Raw genomic sequence first — 17,635 nt, forward strand, 5'->3', positions numbered from 1 at the left:
CAAAGAACTTGCTCTTATAATGTTAACAACCCCCTTTTTAATGCTTGCAGTTCTTTTGCTTCCAAATCAAGAGCAGAATATCTTATCACTGAAAAACCATGCACGATGGAAAAAATGCACTCCCTCTACTGAAGACATTATATGTTTAAACCATTTCTACACCATGTATTTATCATATCAGTTTGTTTCTACAATGTGATTGCAGGATTGTAGGACTGGCACATGCTTTTTAAAAGTCTGCATGCATGGTTTGTTTTGGTTTTGCTTTTGTAAATTATGATATGTCTATTAATTATTTGAATTTCCTGTATTTTTCCAGTGACGCAGAGGATCATAAACCTCTAAAGAAAGGAAGCCGAACACCTTCAGACAGGACTGTGAAAAAGGAGGACAGTGATGATAGTTTAGTTGACTATGGCGAAGGTGTAAATGGTCAGTTCAATGAGGATGGCTCCTTTATTGGACAATACAGTGGTAAAAAAGAGAAAGAACCTGCAGAAGGAAATGAAAGTTCTGAGGCTCCTTCTCCTGTCAATGCCATGAATTCCTTTGTTTAATCAAGAAACTCAATTCCCTTCCTACAATATTTTCCATTGTGTTTAAAGCACTTGTGCATCCTCCTTCTCATGCTAAGAACATACAGGTGACAAAGCTCCTAGCAACAAGATGTTTATACTATGAGAACATATAGGTCAATACAGTTACACACTATAAAAACACAGTAAGTGATATGTTAGTATGAATCAAAGTGCAAAAGTCAAAAATTTTGCTCTGAATTTGAGTATTTTTGCTTTTTTTAAAAAATAAACTGACAAAAATAATATATCATCTGATAATGTTATTTCCTGTCGAAAATACAGTATAATGCATGAAAAATGCTACACATTTCACAGATAAACCTGTGTATGCTATTAAAATCTGGTTTGATACTTTGTTATGCAGTCCTCAGCTGAATCCCTGGATATGAATTCCGTTTTCATTGTCAGAGTGTTATAGTAGTGTTATATAGAACTTCAATGTCTTTGTGGACATTGTTGTGAAATTGGTGACTTAATGTCTAGCTATCATATGTCTTTTTGCAAGACAATTAGGAACAGTATGTATGGTATATAATTGCTAAATGATTTAATTATGACACTTGCATTTGCTGATGCTTACTGAGACCCTGATATCTGCTCTTTGTTCCTATTACTTTATAGCCTTCCTAATCTATCAAGTATTACAGCACTACAGTGTTCTATTTTTACATCGTGTATATGTTGGATTGATTTTAAGACATAAAACAATATCCGTTGCAATGCATTTTGGAATTTGTACAGTCACTGAAGTGAAATTTTAAAATGAGACAAAATATTCCAGAAGACACAGGGCAAAATACATTCAGTGCCTTTATAGAATATGCATTCCATAATGCACTGTACTACTAAGTTGGTGCAATAAACTGTGATTAGTGAACTACTATCATTGCCAAACAAAGTAACTGGTAAAAAGCAGAGATGTTATGAAACGGTTGAGCTGCAAAATGCAAGGTTTAACATTTTTTAAATTACACAAAGCACAATATGATTTTTTTTCCTTGAAGATAAAATAACAGCTTTTAGACAATTAGAGCACAACATGATTTCATGGCCTTACACAGTTTACACAAAAATGGCTGAATTCAGATATTTTACTAATGCTGCAAAAACCTAAAACTCTCTTGCAAAATATGTTAAAAAATACCATGCCAACAACAGCACATTTTCCTCCGAGTCATTGCTTGACCCATGTGGCAGCTTTTGAAATTATCTACAGCATGAAAGCAGTGTGTAGATTACTGCTCAGAACCACAAAATTCAAGGAATCTGACAAATGCTAACAAGGTTTAGTGGTAAAGGATTACTGTTATCAGTTACAAAAATATTCTCTCACATACTATATCAATCAAACGGTTTACCTCCAAATATGAAATTTTATAACAACCTATGGTTGAAGGAATGCTCAGTTTCATTTGCCAATAAATTGGTTTTTCATAACTTGCATCAAGTTTAATTTTAAGTATGCTTTTTATATGTAGATATTTGTTGAATTTGTAAATACACTTAAAGTGTAGATGCTATATGCTTCTAGGTGTTACAAACAAATAAACAAAACAAAAAAAGCCTATGTTGTACTGTGTAAGAAGTACTATAGCCAATGGAGTGCTTGGTATTTTAAAGCATCTACTTAAATATATATTTTTTGCTGTGAAAATGAAATAGTGAACTGTTCTACTTATTTACTGCAGATTTCTAGATATTATCTTAAGAGCTTGTGTCCGTGGATTCCATTAGACCATAGTACACCTTGCAGATTTTATGTATGTATTGTAGATAAAGCACAATTTGAAGTAATCACAAATTGAAGTCAGCCGTACAAGCTTCTTTTGCACCGTTAAGCTTTCCATAATCCATTTTCCTTATGGAAACAAAAACAAAAAATGAACTATATAACACTGATTACAAAGCACAAAGAGAGTTTCTTAATAAGATTTCCCAACGGTATTGATAACAATAAAGTGAAATTTTATTCTTCTTTAATTGTAGATGCTGAATTTATCTGTGCATGTAAGGGTACACATACAGGCTCACTTCTGTAATAGTGCAACAGTTTTTGTATTAAAAATAAATGTGGTTTTAAAATTTCATTGTTTGTTCTGTTCACAAAATATTGATCTGATTTACCTCATATTTAAGAACTTTTAAAGTGAAAAAACATCATAAATGAACTACAGCCAGGTTATTTTCAGAATGTTGCAGATCATCATTTCTGTAATATCTGTTGAAAAATATTAATGATGGGCCTGATCCTTTCCCACTGAAATCAAGTTCTATTCAAGTTCCTTCACTGTTTTCTTTCCCTAGATACATTATTTGATCAAAACTGAGGGCATGCTGCAAAAGACAAAATTACATCCCCACATTCACCCAAAAAGAGAGACATTCCATACTCATTTGGGCCACTCCTAAATTCAGATTTGGGCTCCAAAATAAAATATCTGATTTTCAAAAGTGCTGAACACCCAGTAGCTCTCATTGACTGTTGAAATCTAGGCAGTCTACAGTAGACAAGATCCATTGCAATGGACACTTCATACCTGGTCTGGACTGGGTGTGAATAGAAACAGATTAGATAGGTGCCTGCCTATGAGTTGTTATGGAGAAAGTAGATAAAGCTGTGGATTTCATGGGTGACAGGAAATAAAGAGAATCTATGATTCTTGGCCAGGCTAATTTGGAAAAATGATTCTGCTGGTGGACCATAAGTCCCTTTACCAGTCCTCTCAACCAGGTATGTCATTTGATTACCTGTGGATATTCTAGTTTCCAGTATATGTGCACAGTCACAATTCTGGCACATACAGGTCAGAACTGAGGTATAGAATTGTGCTCCTTTTTCTGTAAATGGGTCTGTTCTTTTCTCAAGCAATATGCATTCAGGATACATGTAAGGGGGAATTTAGGTACACGCAAGATAGCCATTTCTGTTTTGATTTAAGTGTCATTCCTGGAAAGAGCTGTGGATCTTTGAATTGTGGTGTTTGAACAAGAGATCTCTTTTTATTATTTTGTTTTATTTGGATGCTTGCAGAAATTAGTGTTCAAACATAAAGAAAGTTTTAGTATTTTACCTTTTCTTTTTGGCTGTGTTTTTATTGAAATAGTGGTAATTAGGGAGATAATTAGGGAAATTACCCCTAGGTAATTCCTTTTGTTGTAGTCTCCTCTCCTGCTGCCCATCCTAGGGAAAAATATTCAGGACAGATTCTTTTTAGACTCCACCTACCAGAGGAAAAGTGACGAAAGATCTATCAACCAAACTTTCTATATAAGCATCTGGCCTGCCTCAGTCTTTCCAAACAGCAAATTCCCGAGCTAAAGAAAGAAAGCAGTACGAGACATCCAGGACTACAGTAAAAGAGATGAAAGCAGATTGCCCCAGAGAGGGGAGTAGATTATGATGCAGGTTAGAAGAAGAGGATATTTCAAGAATGTCTGGTGAGTACATTTCCCTATTTGCATATCTCTCTCTCTTCTTCTGTCCTAGGAAAGAACATTTCAGGTAAATGGCAGATGCAGTGAGCAGTATCAAAGGAGGGAGAGACTTTCCTAAGGGTCAGAGTAGCAGCCATGTTAGTCTGTATCCGCAAAAAGAACAGGAGTACTTGTGGCACCTTAGAGACTAACAAATTTATTTGAGCATCTCTAAGGTACCACAAGTACTCCTGATCTTTTTACCTAAGTGTGCAGCTCATAGGACTTTGCACTCGGGTGGTAATACTTTATGAATGTGTGTGGGGATGAACATGTTGCCAGCTGCCTTTTATGCCAATGAAATGGAAGCCTTAGCTATGCTGCCCAGGTGGTGAATATATCCCAATGGGCTTTTGACAAGCTCTAGATATGATCTACCATGATTGTAAACCAAAACAATACAAATTTTGATCCATCTGATCTGGCAACCGCTCGTTTATTGCTGCTTTGCCCTCAGGGCAAGAGAAACCCACAACTTACTCAAACCCATTTAAACATAATAAACAGAACATCAGAGCATGCTTAATATGTAAAGAATAGAGTCTTCTGTCTCGTGACTCAGGGGGAAGAGTAACAATGGGTTCCTTGTCACAAAATCCAGAGTTTGCCTTTGATATTAATGTTAGGGATAAATGGAATGCTGCCTTATCTGGAAAAAAGCTTAGAGATATGGCAATGAAGAGAAAGCTCAGTTCCCCCTGCTGTCTAGCAAAGGTCATTACAGCTAAGATGATGACCTTGTAGGACCATTTCCCAGGAGAAAGAAGAGACGTCACATGAGGACATACAGTACCAAAGAAAATTCCCAAGGATGGACTACTTGTCTGTAAATGGGTTTTTGCAGTAGAAAAAGTTGAGGAAGTCTTTTAAGTGTTTCTACCTGCAATGGGTCCTCTGATAGCTGACAGTGCCCAAGCATAGAGTCTGTCTTTGCCCTCTGTGAAACTTCGGAAGGATAAAGTTGAGGCCATTTTACAAGGAACGGGGTTTGTATTTCTCTACGTGGTTTATTTGAAAAACACCTTCCAAATACAAGAGAAAGACTTGTCAGTAGATGGCTACCTTCTGCTCATCAGGAACTCCATGGGGGGAAGGGATAGCTCAGTGGTTTGAGCATTGGCCTGCTAAACCCAGGGTTGTGCGTTCAGTCCTTGAGGGAGCCACTTAGAGATCTGGGCAAAATCAGTACTCAGTCCTAGTGAAGGCAGGGGGCTGGACTCAATGACCTTTCAGGGTCCCTTCCAGTTCTATGAGATAGGTATATCTCCATATATATTATTATCATGGGACAATCTCTTTTCCAAGAACTAGTTTCACTCAACTGTTGTCTCTCAGCTTGAGGTGTTCAGACTGAGAGAAGAGAACTGTGCTTTCCAATAAAAGATCTTCTTTTGTATTTTGGATATATTCTAAGAGGTGGAAGGAATATCCCAGCTGCTGGCTCCCAATGATACACAAGCATATGTGTGCTCTGGGCTTCTGGCTTGACCATCTGGGAGCAGAATCAGGGAAGTTTAGCCAGTCTACTGCTGGTGTCCCCATTCTGCACCTGCTCTATGAAAAATTCTGGGACTGAAACTCCATTATTTAGAAGTGAACTAACTACAGCTGAGCCAGTCTCTGATAATATTGCTCTTTCTCTGGAAATAGATGTCTTCCACAGAAAAAAAATTAAGACACTGCCCAAAATCCCAGCCCAAGGTCCTCCACCAGGAGTATTTTGCTCTTGGTTTTCTGCATCTATTCCTGTAGGTAGCAGCAGTTCTTTTCTTGCATTGAAACAAGTTTTATCTGTGAAGAATGAAGGGTTTCCAGGTTTTGAGGACTAAGGAGGTGGCATAGTGGTCTAGAAGTTTGATATTCAGACTCTGTTTGGCTGGAGCCTATATGGGGAACCCAGTCTGAAAGACTGGTATCTTTGGTAATGAAAGAAAAAAGAAGTTTGCTGAAACCTGGAGACACTGGAACCATCAGGAGAAAGAAAGCTAAAGCTGAGAGAGAGATAGGTTTCCTTTGGAGATTGGAGGCAATGCTGTAGGACGGAAGGTCTGAGCAGGATCTCTCTCAAAAATATTTGGATACCAGGACCACTGTGATCGTTGTAAAGACCCCAGAGATGGAAGAGTCCAAAGAGGAGACCAATTAACTGAAAGGACATGGCAAAGGAACAACTGATGACCGTAGTGATTTAGGGCAAACAAGTAGCCTCCTTGAAGTCAACTGAAAAAAGAAAATCACCCTGGGAGAAACCATACAGGACAGACCTGAGGGGATGAGAGTTTCCATCTGATATTTGCCCTTCCAGAGATAGCAACTAAATAGCCAATGGTTCATAACTGATGGAATCCACCTATGAGTTTACACACCAATACAGTGTGGCAATAAAATCTATTCCCTTTAAGGGATCTGAGAACTGCCTATTTTAGTAGAAGTGCTGAAACCTCAGAGTAGAGGGCCAGGAATTTTAATGTGTGAGAGTATACAGAGAAAGCAAAAGGGGAGAAGGTCCAAAAGAAACCTGACAGATGAATCTGCCTCACCCAAGTGTCCAGAATGAACAAGGCCCAGACTGCTGTGGAGTTGCTGGGCTCCAACAGGAGATAAATAAGAGAGAGGAAGCTGAGCTACATAGATGTCAGGAGGGCCTGTTGGAGGAGAAGGGAGCAGAAGAAGAGAGAAGCCAAAAAGTGGCTCTAAGTGGATATTGAAGGAAGAAGAGGAACCCTGAATTTCAGTGGAATATTGGCAGAAATGGTGATATATACATGTTGAGGATCTGGCCCTCTGTGCCCCATGCTCATGGAAGCAGAGGATACAATATGAGCCTAAGTGTAGAAAATGTAGTAATTCATTTGATGTTGGGAGAGTAAAACAAAATGAGAACTCTCCCAGGACATGATATCTCTACCTTTGAAACAGAAGTATACAAACTTTGATTTACAACAATGGGCTACCATAGGGCTACCATATATTTTTTCATTAGTGCAATAGAAACATAGTGAAAGTTAAAAAAAATCTAATATAAAAGCTGTGGAAGTAAAAAAAAAAAAGAAGACAGAATTCTGCCCTTAATAGCAGGTGCCTGGGTTCCCCTTGAAATCAGTAGGAGGCGCACATACTCATCCAAGTGTAAGTTTTGATCAAAAGTATTCTATAGTTCGTTTAACTATGAACATGAACACAAAAATTATATAAAAATCAGACACTGAGCTTCAACCTTGTGCAACCAAAACTCAGTTTGAAATCAGTGATAGAGTTGGTTTCACAAGAAGTGCAGGATTGGACACTCATCTTAATGTAAATTTTACTTCAGCAAAACAGTGACTAGTATTTGTCTATATCTTGGGTATAGATTTCTTCCTGGGGTCATGCCTATTAAAATGATTAAGTACATAATTGCATGTTTGTGTCTGAGAGAGAAAGAAAAATTTAAAAAGAATAAAACTGTCAGGTTGCCCGTAGTCTTTTTCAGGATTGGTACTCTATAGACAATAACACTAGCAGTCTTTTTTCTAACTTGCCTCTTGTTCTTGCCATGATGGTCAATTACAGGAACACCTTGCTTTATTTCTCAAATAGCAATTATGACCAGTGTGAACCGTACCTTATCTAGGATCCACAGGGTGCTTAGACAAAAAACAAAACAAAACAAAAAAACCCACCTCTAGCAAACCCAAAGGAGTCCTTGACTGGGTTACCTACCAATAGCAGGAATGTCACTGTTTTTAAAACTGACATGCGCAGCTCTGTGGATCACTTGGAAGTACTTCACAAACTACTAGTGGTCTGCAGACCAATTTGAGAACCACTGGGTTAAATTTCCTTTTGCGAATGAGAGCTGTTCCAACAGATAAATGGCAGAGCATTTTTCTTGGTAAGGTGGTGACGTGGTGTGAAGACTTGGGGAATCTGTCTGTGCAATTTATGAATTCTGGTTGACATTGTGAAGTTGTTCTTTTGAAAACTGCTGTATCACAGAACGCCTCTGTGTCTATTCACTATTGCTGACAAGGCTGTAAGCATGTCTCTCCCAGACTAGATGCAATGGAGAGGAGTTAACCTTAATGACTGTACTTTGACTGGTGAAGAGAGATGCTGAGGGGTTTGGCTGGAGCTAAGGGAAACCACTTCCTTCATCTTGTCTGGATGGTGCTGAGGTTCAGAGAGTTGAAAACTCACTAGCAGTAGGACAAAGGGGACTCACACTGCTGCACAGGAAGCTTTGGGCAGGAGAGAGGGAAAAATACTGGCAGTCTTTCATAGCAGTGGAGGTTCAGTTTAGCTGCAGGACCAACTAAGGTTAGAGAAAGCAAGCTGACCTAGAGGGAGAAAGAGAGGTTCCATAATTGAGATGACAAGCCATGTGCTGCAAAAGAAGAACTGGATGGCTACAGAGGACCCCAGCCCAAAGAATGCTCGGGAGTGGTGAGAAAACTGACACGGGGAAACATGTAGGGTTTATAATTTTTGTATATGTCTATGTATTTCTTGTGTGATTAAGTAAAGAGCAATGTTGTTAGAATCCTATGGAAAGTCTGTCTACACCAGGGATGGGCAAACTTTTTGGCCTGAAGGCCACATCGTGGTTCCAAAACTGTATGGAGGGCCACGTAGGGAAGGCTGTGCCTCCCCAAACAGCCTGGCCTCAGCTCCCATCCGCCCCCTCCCACTTCCAGCCCCCTGACTGCCCCCCTCAGAACCTCCGACCCATCCAACTTCCCCTGCTCCCTGTCCCTGACCACCCCCTCCCCGGACCCCCTGCCCCTAACTGCCCACCCAGGACCCCGGCCCCTATCCAACCCACCCTGTTCCCTGTCCCTTGACTGCCCTGACCCCTATCCACACCCCCACCCCCTGACAGGCCCCCTGGGACTCCCACACCTATCCAAGCTCCCCGTTCCCCATCCCCTGACCACCACCCCCAGAACCTCCGCCCCATCCAACCACCCTGAGATCCTCTGCCTCTTATCCCCTGCTCCCTGCCCCCTTGCCATGCCACTCAGAGCACCAAGACTGGCAGCTGCGTCACCCAGCCAGAGCCAGCCATGCTGCCATGCAGTTTAGAGCACCCGGGGCAGGCCGGCGGCTCTCGCAGCCACGCTGTCCAGCAGGAGCTTGCAGCCCTGCCGCCTAGAGTGCGGGCGGCAAGGCGAGCTGAGGTTGCAGGGGGTGGGATGGCAGCAGGGGAGGGGCCAGGGGCTAGCCTCTCCGGCTGGGAGCTCAAGGGCCGGGCAGGACAGTCCCATGGGCCGGATGTGGCTCGCAGGCCGTAGTTTGCCCACCTCTGGTCTACACCTATCATATACCCTGGAAGAGTTAACCTGTGGACCCAGGACTCCCATACAGTTGAAGTTCCAGGAGAGGGTGTGTTTAAGCTACAGGGAAGACTGAGGGGTCAACATTGGTGACAGATTTTGGGTCATTGGACCGTGAGGTCTCCGCTCTCAGGGGAGGGTGCTAACATGAGTGTCTGCACCGCAAGAGTGTGCCTAGGGATCCCAAACCATGGACCTAGACTTGGTTCAGGCTCTGGGTACCTAAAGCACATGAGGACCAGTGAGGTGGGTCCCATCACGGAGATTGCGTGTGTAGCCAACTAGATCTGTGACACCTGGTCTTAGTCCTATCAGCTAATGCCCACTCGTTATTTTGTAGGTACTGTATGTTCATGGGTTACTGTTTGTATGTGTGATAGCTAGCAGCTGTAAGTTTGTACAAACAAAAATGGTGCCAAGTTCTGGGCTTTTGCCTGTGGCCAGTTAGCTCATATTTTGTGGTTCACTTGAAGGCCCTAAACTCAAAACATGGTTACAAGTGGGTGATAAATTGTTCCAGACTGAACGTGCAAAAATAAAAGTGACGCAGATAAGCTTTTGGCAACCCTAGGATTCAGGCTTGCACCTGTTAGTACATTAGTATAGGTCAGTACTCTGTCTCACCAGCCTATCACACTTCATCTGCCTTAGAATTTGTCCTATCTATTCATGATATCTGTGTCACAGAAGCCAGGATTAAGGTATAGAAGCATGAAGACTGGCATAGCCTCGCACACTGAATTGGGGTCCAGGTCACTGCTGATGTCATAGCTGTGAAAATGAAGATTGGCTCGCTCTCTCCTCTACCTGCCTCATAAGTATGACATTTATTTTTATAATGCATTGTCAGTCCCTTAAAATGTGATCCAGACAGTTATGATCATTAGCACCTGTGAGTAGCATAGTACTGACAGTTTAAATACTTGTCACAAAGCAACCTCAGGACATACATGCTGAATTTACTGATATCCTGACATCAGGAGGTCCCTTTATATGAAATTAGATGAGGGGACAATGAAATCATTTGCTCTGAACTAATCAAATTGTCAGACAATATTATTGTCAGCATGACTCTGCCTGCAGTAACAGTCTAAGGGCAGTAGGACCCTGTTTGTGTGAGGGCAGAGGCTGTGCCCCTTAAGATTAGCATCATGTTGGCTGTGTGACAAGGGATGGGAGGGGAAGACATCCATAGGACATGAACAGCAGGGTAGCAGGGAGACTTGTTACACAGGGAGAGAGAGGCAGCAAAGGGCGGTGGATGTTTAGGGTATGAGAGAATAAAAAGCTTGGAATAGAGCGTCAAGTTTCTAGAACAATTGTTAAAGCTTTTGGAGAGAGCACAGTGTGAATGTGAGAGTGTGCAGGTGCATTCACACCAAGCAAATATGTACCAACAGTTGGGGTTAACGATAGGAACAAACAAGGCTTAATGACTAAAAATGAAGTAAATTTACCAAATTATTGCTAATTTCTAGAGGTTGCGAGAACAGTATTAGATGCTGTTGAAAACAGAAAATTCAGGATCTGCCACGGGATTCTAATGATAGTCTTTACGGAGATTTGCATCGTGATCTACAGTTTACACCAGTAGTTCTCAAACAGGGGTACGCAGAAGTCTTCCAGGGGGTATATCAACTCATCTAGATACTTGGATAGTTTTACAACAGGCTACATCAAAAGCACTAGCAAAGTCAGTACAAACTAAAATTTCATGAAGGCAATGACTTGTTTATACTGCTCTATCTGCTGTATACTTAAATGTAAGTACACTATTTATATTCCAATTGATTTATTTTATAATTATATGGTAAAAATGAGAAACCAAGCCATTTTTCAGTAAAAATGTGCTGTGACACTTTTGAATTTGTATGTCTTATTTTGTAAGCAAGTAGTTTTTAAGTGCGATATGAAACTGGGGTACACAAGACAAATTAGATTCCTGAATGGGGTACAGTAGTCTGGAAAGGTTGAGAGCCACTGGTCTACGCAAACCCATTTTCTGCAGAAGTGTATAATACAGAGTCAAGCGTTTTCCCACCAATGACAGCAGCCTGCAGCAGGGAGCTCTCAGTGACAGCTAGTTTCCATACTGTAAGCAGCAAGATTCCAGTACACCATTCTTGGTTTTCTGAAACATATGCAAAATTACAACCCATAACCATGTTATCACAGATATTAAAAGCAAAGTCATGTTTGCTCTGTAGATAATTTTGGTCATGTTCTTAGTGATCAGATGATCACTAAACACAGATATTAACCAAAAGGAAAAGGGATGTTGGAAAACAATATTCCACATTTTTGAGATGCTTGTTTTTGAAGTACAAGTTCTTACGCTGTACTGAGAAGCTAGGGGAGGGGCTTTTGTCCACCATCTCATTTAACTGCTCAATAAAATTCAGTTTGGTGGCTGGGGGTTGTTCCTCCCAAAAGATAAAAGAGGAAACAAGATTACCTTGTCTCTAACGTAAACTGCTGCTTGCAGGTTCCCTGTCATTCCATGCTGCTCTTTAGCTGCATATCAAGCTGTCCTTTTTCCTAAATCATGGCATTTAAATATCAGTCTTAATTAGATCGTTTGTTAAAAATACTTTGAAGGGTTATCAAGACACAGTAAAACCAAATGAGAATTTGAGAATTAACATAATCTAAGCCTAGACTTAGCATAGGATTATAATAGCTAGAGATGAAAAATACATATTGGAGCATCACTGCATCCATATAATGAGCAGCACCTCCCAGCCTACCTGCTTTAGTTACAGCCCTCACAGGTGTGAGAATGGTTAGACATGTGCTGTGGAAGGCTGTAGCGCTCTTTCAAGAACATGCTTAGGCTCAGAACTCATGGAGGACAGGAACAAGGGCAGCATAAAATGGTGTAGTAGCAGAATTTACTGCTTAACATGCAGGTGATGCAACATACTATGACAGGGTTTGTGTGTGTCCTGCTAAAGGCTTAAAAAAAAGACACAATAAGCATGCTAAATAGTATGAAATTCAGGAGGGAGAGGTAGGCCAGGAATAGGGTTGCAGAAGGGGATGCAAACCATCCTGCCCTTTGTCCCCTTTGGGTCTCTAGGAGCTGCTAAGACTAAAGAAGTGGAGCTCTGGAGGGCCACAGAACGCCCACCAGCTTTGGGGCCTTTAACCTGGCAGCAAAATCAAGCCCTCTCTGAAACCAGAGTGTGGAGGAATGTCTGTAAGAGATTCCCCATGGAGACTTGCGCTCAAAAATCTTCCACCTGTGGTTTTTCATGTAGTGCAGAATGAGAGGAAACAATCTAGCCCATTATTATTAAGTATAGCTAGAATTTAATTCCTATTGCCACTAAATCAGTTGGACTGAATGAAAATCACTAGGCAATTTATAAAAATGGCCATCTTTCCTGACAGATAAATTATAAAGTTTGTAGCCATGTGGCTTCACGTGTTGTTATTTTGGCACGATATTCACTTTTATTGGACACTCAGATGAAGATTGTCTTGTCTGCCTTTTTTGCTTTCTGGTAAATAAGAGAACACCATTCAATGTTCAATTCAGAATGAGTAATGTACACAGAGGAGAACTCTATGAATGTTCTAATCAGCCTTTCTGCTGGCTGTGATAAGAGTGTGAGTGGCACTGCTGTGCTTTTGATTGGCTTTTTTGTTATTTTGTCCTTTTTGACCTTTGAAAGTTAACGTGATTTTTTTACAGGGGTTCATTTAAACAACTAAAGATTGGCCAGCCTGAGGCCATTCCAAAGCAACTGTGGGATTCATGGCATCACCTCTACATACAGGCATTTAAACAAATTCTTGGTGAAGACCTCATCTAAATGCAACAAGCCAATGCACATGATTCCATTAGTAGCCAGCTGGCCACTTCAGTTTTTGCACAAATGCAGGATTAGAAAAACAGTCAGGTTTCTAAATTACATTAGTCCTTGGACAGAACAGTAGGTACAGGAACCAAGCAAAGTCTTTAATACTGGTAGTGTTTTCAGGGAAATGGATCACAAAAATAATCATGGGCAAGCACTGATGTTTTTTGACACAATATAGACCACTCACTAAAAATGAGAGGGTGTTTTTGAGCATGCAAATAGAAAAGGCCAAGGTGCACTTGTTAAGCAACTGAAAACAGTAGCATTTATAGCATCAAGTTACTACCACTCCTCCTTCATACAAAGTTATGCTTGTTTTGTATTGAGAAAAAAATTATTTGGGATTGGCCGATATTATGGCGATTTTAATTAAGAGATTTAAATGTCATCAATTGATTTGGTTAAGGAGACAGCTCTGTTGTGATAAAACTCCCAGCTTAGATGTGTGTGCAGTGTGCTACGGATGTAAACACCTTAGAGACAAGAAGATGAAAAAAACAATGATGAGATTATTTTATGACGTTAAATTGGCAGTGATTCCTGGAAAGCTGACTCATGAACCATAATATAATTGAAGCAGAGTACCTGGGGTTATTCCATCTGGATGATGCCCCATACTGAAAATTAGTAATGTAGAAACCATTAGCAGTATCAGTATAAGGGCTGGGCTGATATGGTTTGAGTGTTTTTGTTAGGAGTGGTTAAAAAAAACAACAGTAGATGTAATCGTACCCCTGAAATGTGTAATACATGGCATATAACTATAGCCAGCCTGTGATGTATCTCTGGGCTGGATTCATTTTGACTTGCTCTATGAAAGAAGCTTAGGCAGGACTGGAGTCTAAGCTTGTTTCCTGCAGTAGGCACAAAATTAGCTTATGTACCATTCAGAGTCTCAAATAGTAGAACAGAAAGTTCCATGTGTGCCTGTGTTGAAGAGCAGTTTGCAAATGGAAATAATCAAATTGGCATGTTAACTTGTCTGCTGACCAGAATATAAAAGAACCATTGAAGCCACTTGAGGTTGTTGATTGTCCTTGGCACAAGGCTGGAGAATACCTCTCTGAATTAAATAGGAAAGATTACTTTTTACAGGTGGACTACTACTTGATTTTTTATTTTGGAAGTGAGCTATTGCACAACAGCAATGTAATAATGTATTAACACATTGTAAATCACTGTTTGCTTGCCATGAGCATCAAAATGAGTTAACAGATAATTGCACAAAATGTACAAGTCACTCATTTCAGTGCTTATCTTTGATATATTGTGTCAAGTGTTTACTATGCACAGTAAAATGGATTAGCAGAAAAGTCAGTATGAGTATCAAAGGTCTTGATTTTTAAAAATGCCCTGGTGAGTTCAAAAGATCCATACTTATCATGGTTAAAATATCACAGCACACTTTGCAGTGCTTCATTAGGTCACCAGTTCAGAAACTCATGGACAGGAGGACCAAAACCTTAGTAACAACATTTAACAAGCTCCTCAAACCAAAGATTATTAGTTTTGAATAGTTACAAAAGAACTATGTGTCAGGGGAACGGGAACAGGAAAAAACACCATGACAAGAATGCCATAATTACAAGTGGAGGAGAATGTTGGCTTTAAAACTAAATGGCTGACAACTTGCCAAGATAACGGCAATGCCATCAGCACCAATGTCAGATATCAGTCCTACAGAAGGAACAAAAGAAACAAATATCGTTTGGAGGTTAATTGTTTCTTTTGGACATGCAGGATGCTTCGACTCTGACAAAAGTTACACATGCTCACCTACTCAGACAATAAATACAGTAACTTGTTTATGGTATGAGGGCTGGAGAGTGATTTGTGTGCATATATCTGTTGTAGATGGAGACTTTAAGACAGTCAGTGAAAAAATTGAGGTTATGTATGTGATCCTAGGCATTCACACCCTACATCCTATTGCAATGATATTTGTACAAAATATGTCTTGGGAGGTATCGTTTGAAAACTAACACAACACTGGTCGTTAATAGAATTGTGAAATGTATGTGGCAGTGCTATACGTGCAGTTATGGGTGTCCTCTGATATCATGTTTTAAAGTCTGTATTGAATAAAGTAAAAAGCAGATCTGCCCAGATCTTGAATACAAATGAAGCAGGGTTATCCAGTGACAATGGGATTGCAATTTACATGTGCGGTAAACACAACCATCAAAGTTCACAAGGTGGTTGGGGAGTCAGCATGTCTGGATCACAAAATAAGGATAACACCTAGTCAACTGGTATCTGGAATTGCTAAAGGGACATTTACCTTGTAAAATTGCAGCAGGAAGCATCGCTTTGGAACACACACACTGGGGACACCTTAATCAAGATGGAGTTAGCCCCCTGGAGGAGACAGGACACAACCCCAGGGGAACAATTTGATCCTTGAAACAAAGGCAGACTTTGCTGTATAAGGACACACAGAAAGACTTTGGGTTATCCTTCACTTGAGTGGGCAAGAAAAGCCAGTTCCTTAGACTCTGTGGAGATCCAGCAATGGCTAAAAGCTAGAGCTGGAAAAGCAAGATTGATGAAGAAACCATCTTGAACAAGTTAAGTTTTGACTGAGTTAATTTTTAGTATTAGAATCCTGTTTTACTTTTGTTTATTTTTAACCATTTCCAGCTTTATTCCTTCACCTTGGTATCCCTTAATCTGTGTTCTTTTGTTAATAAATTTGTTTTGTTTTATTTTTACTGAAAAGCAGCTCAGTGCTGTGCTTGAAGGAAAGGGTGTGTTAACCCCAGTTCAGTTCATCAGTTGAAATGTATTCACTCTCTAAAAGAACAGCAAACTTAATTTCTGTGAGTGTTCAGGATGAAGGCTGGACACAGCAGGCAGGGCCAGCTCCAGGCACCAGGTAACCAAGCACATGCTTGGGGCGGCACCTGGTAAGGGGCGGCGGGGGGAGCGCGGCGCGGCATTCCGCGGGGAAGGGAGGTGCTCCAGTGGCGCGGTGGGGGGGGGGGGGGTGGGGGGCGGGGGGTGGGGGTGGGGGGGGCGCGGCTCGGCGGGGGGCGGTGCTTTTTTTAGCTGCTTGGGGCAGCAAAGAAGTTAGAGCCGGCCCTGACAGCAGGGACACAGTTTGGGGAAAATTTGGGAGTGGGGGCTTTTGGTGTCACTCTGCGAACAGTAACTGGACGGTGCAAGCCAGGGTGTGACCTGCATGCTAGCTATTGGTGTCCAAGGTCTGAGCCACAGCAGCAGAGAATTGAAGGCACCCAGAGTTGCAGGGCAAGCGGTGACACAAATCCTTACTAGGCTGGGTTGAACCCCAAAATGTGACAACTTACCAGCGGGTTCTTCAAAGTGTGTAGTCCATATCTGTATTCCACATATGGGTAAGCATGTGCTCTATGCAGATTTCTAGCAAGTTGCGTCTGTTAGTCTGCACCTGTGTAGTTGTGCCGCTCATGCTCTGTGTCGAGAATATAAGGCAGTGGCATTCAATAATATTTTCGGGGGGATTGGATAAGGCAATGTCCAAATCTTGGCAGGCCAGAGGGCTCTTCAGGTGTTTGCTCTGTAGTGAAAGCACCTCAGTGTTTCACCTAGCTGACAGGGATTGGCAAAGTATAACACCCTGCCAAAGGTGGCATGTTAGCTGATTTTTTGAATAGCATTCACACTACTAGTCCAATCAAGCACATTTTGGGATGCACTTCAGTTAATTTTCCCTCTGTTTTCTGTCATGCTATCTACAGGTAAAGTAGAGCCCCCCATTTGGCTCTGGCTGCATCCTGGGCCCCCAGCAACCCCAGCCCCTGTCCTCCTCTGCTGTCCCAGCTGCAGCATCCTCATGCTGACTTGCCTCTGAGCTTCACCCCTGTGACTGGCACCTGCTGGCTAGGAGGACATTCTACAGCCAGGGAGGGAAAAAAGCCACCTGGCAGGGGAGTGCAGGGTCTGGAGCCACCCTTGAGGATCTTCTATTTGGTCCACCAGGCTTTAGCTGTACCATCATGCTGTCTGCTGGGGACCCTACTATCTGACTCCAACTCACCCCAGGCTCCTGGTGGCTCTGGCCCCTGTACTCCCCTGCCAGGCAGTCCCTTTCCCTTCCCACTGCAGAACCAAGCCAAGCTGAGGGGAGGTGGAAGGAGACGCTCATAGACTGGTCACCGTGGGAGCGCTGCAGCAGGACTGGCAGGGAATGCAGGGTTCAGAGCCATCAGGAGCACAGGTTGCAACTGGAGCCGGGTAGCAAGGCCACCCTTACAGTGGAGCCCCAAGCAGGGAGCAGGACGGAACAGCTGATGAAAACCACAAACTATGTGCTCTCTCCAGGGAGAGGCTTATTGATGCCAGTGTAACCACAGAGAACTTTATTTCTGAATAAAGCTACTCAGAATGGGTGTGTCTCCTTCCTTTTTCTTGGGAAACTATG

At 41.6% G+C, this 17,635-nt stretch overlaps 1 protein-coding gene across 1 annotated transcript in view; it reads left to right on the top strand.

The window, feature by feature from the left end:
• The window catches only part of NRCAM (neuronal cell adhesion molecule), a gene marked incomplete in the record, with an annotated part of 187,587 nt that extends 184,922 nt beyond the window's left edge, over window positions 1-2,665 (top strand). The window contains 1 exon segment of the mRNA XM_034769450.1: window positions 320-2,665. Within this exon segment, the coding sequence (XP_034625341.1) occupies window positions 320-557 (238 nt within the window).
• Window positions 2,666-17,635: the final 14,970 nt, after the last annotated feature.

The sequence above is a fragment of the Trachemys scripta genome, chromosome 1, assembly GCF_013100865.1.
Source record: "Trachemys scripta elegans isolate TJP31775 chromosome 1, CAS_Tse_1.0, whole genome shotgun sequence".
Taxonomy (NCBI): Eukaryota; Metazoa; Chordata; order Testudines; family Emydidae; genus Trachemys; species Trachemys scripta.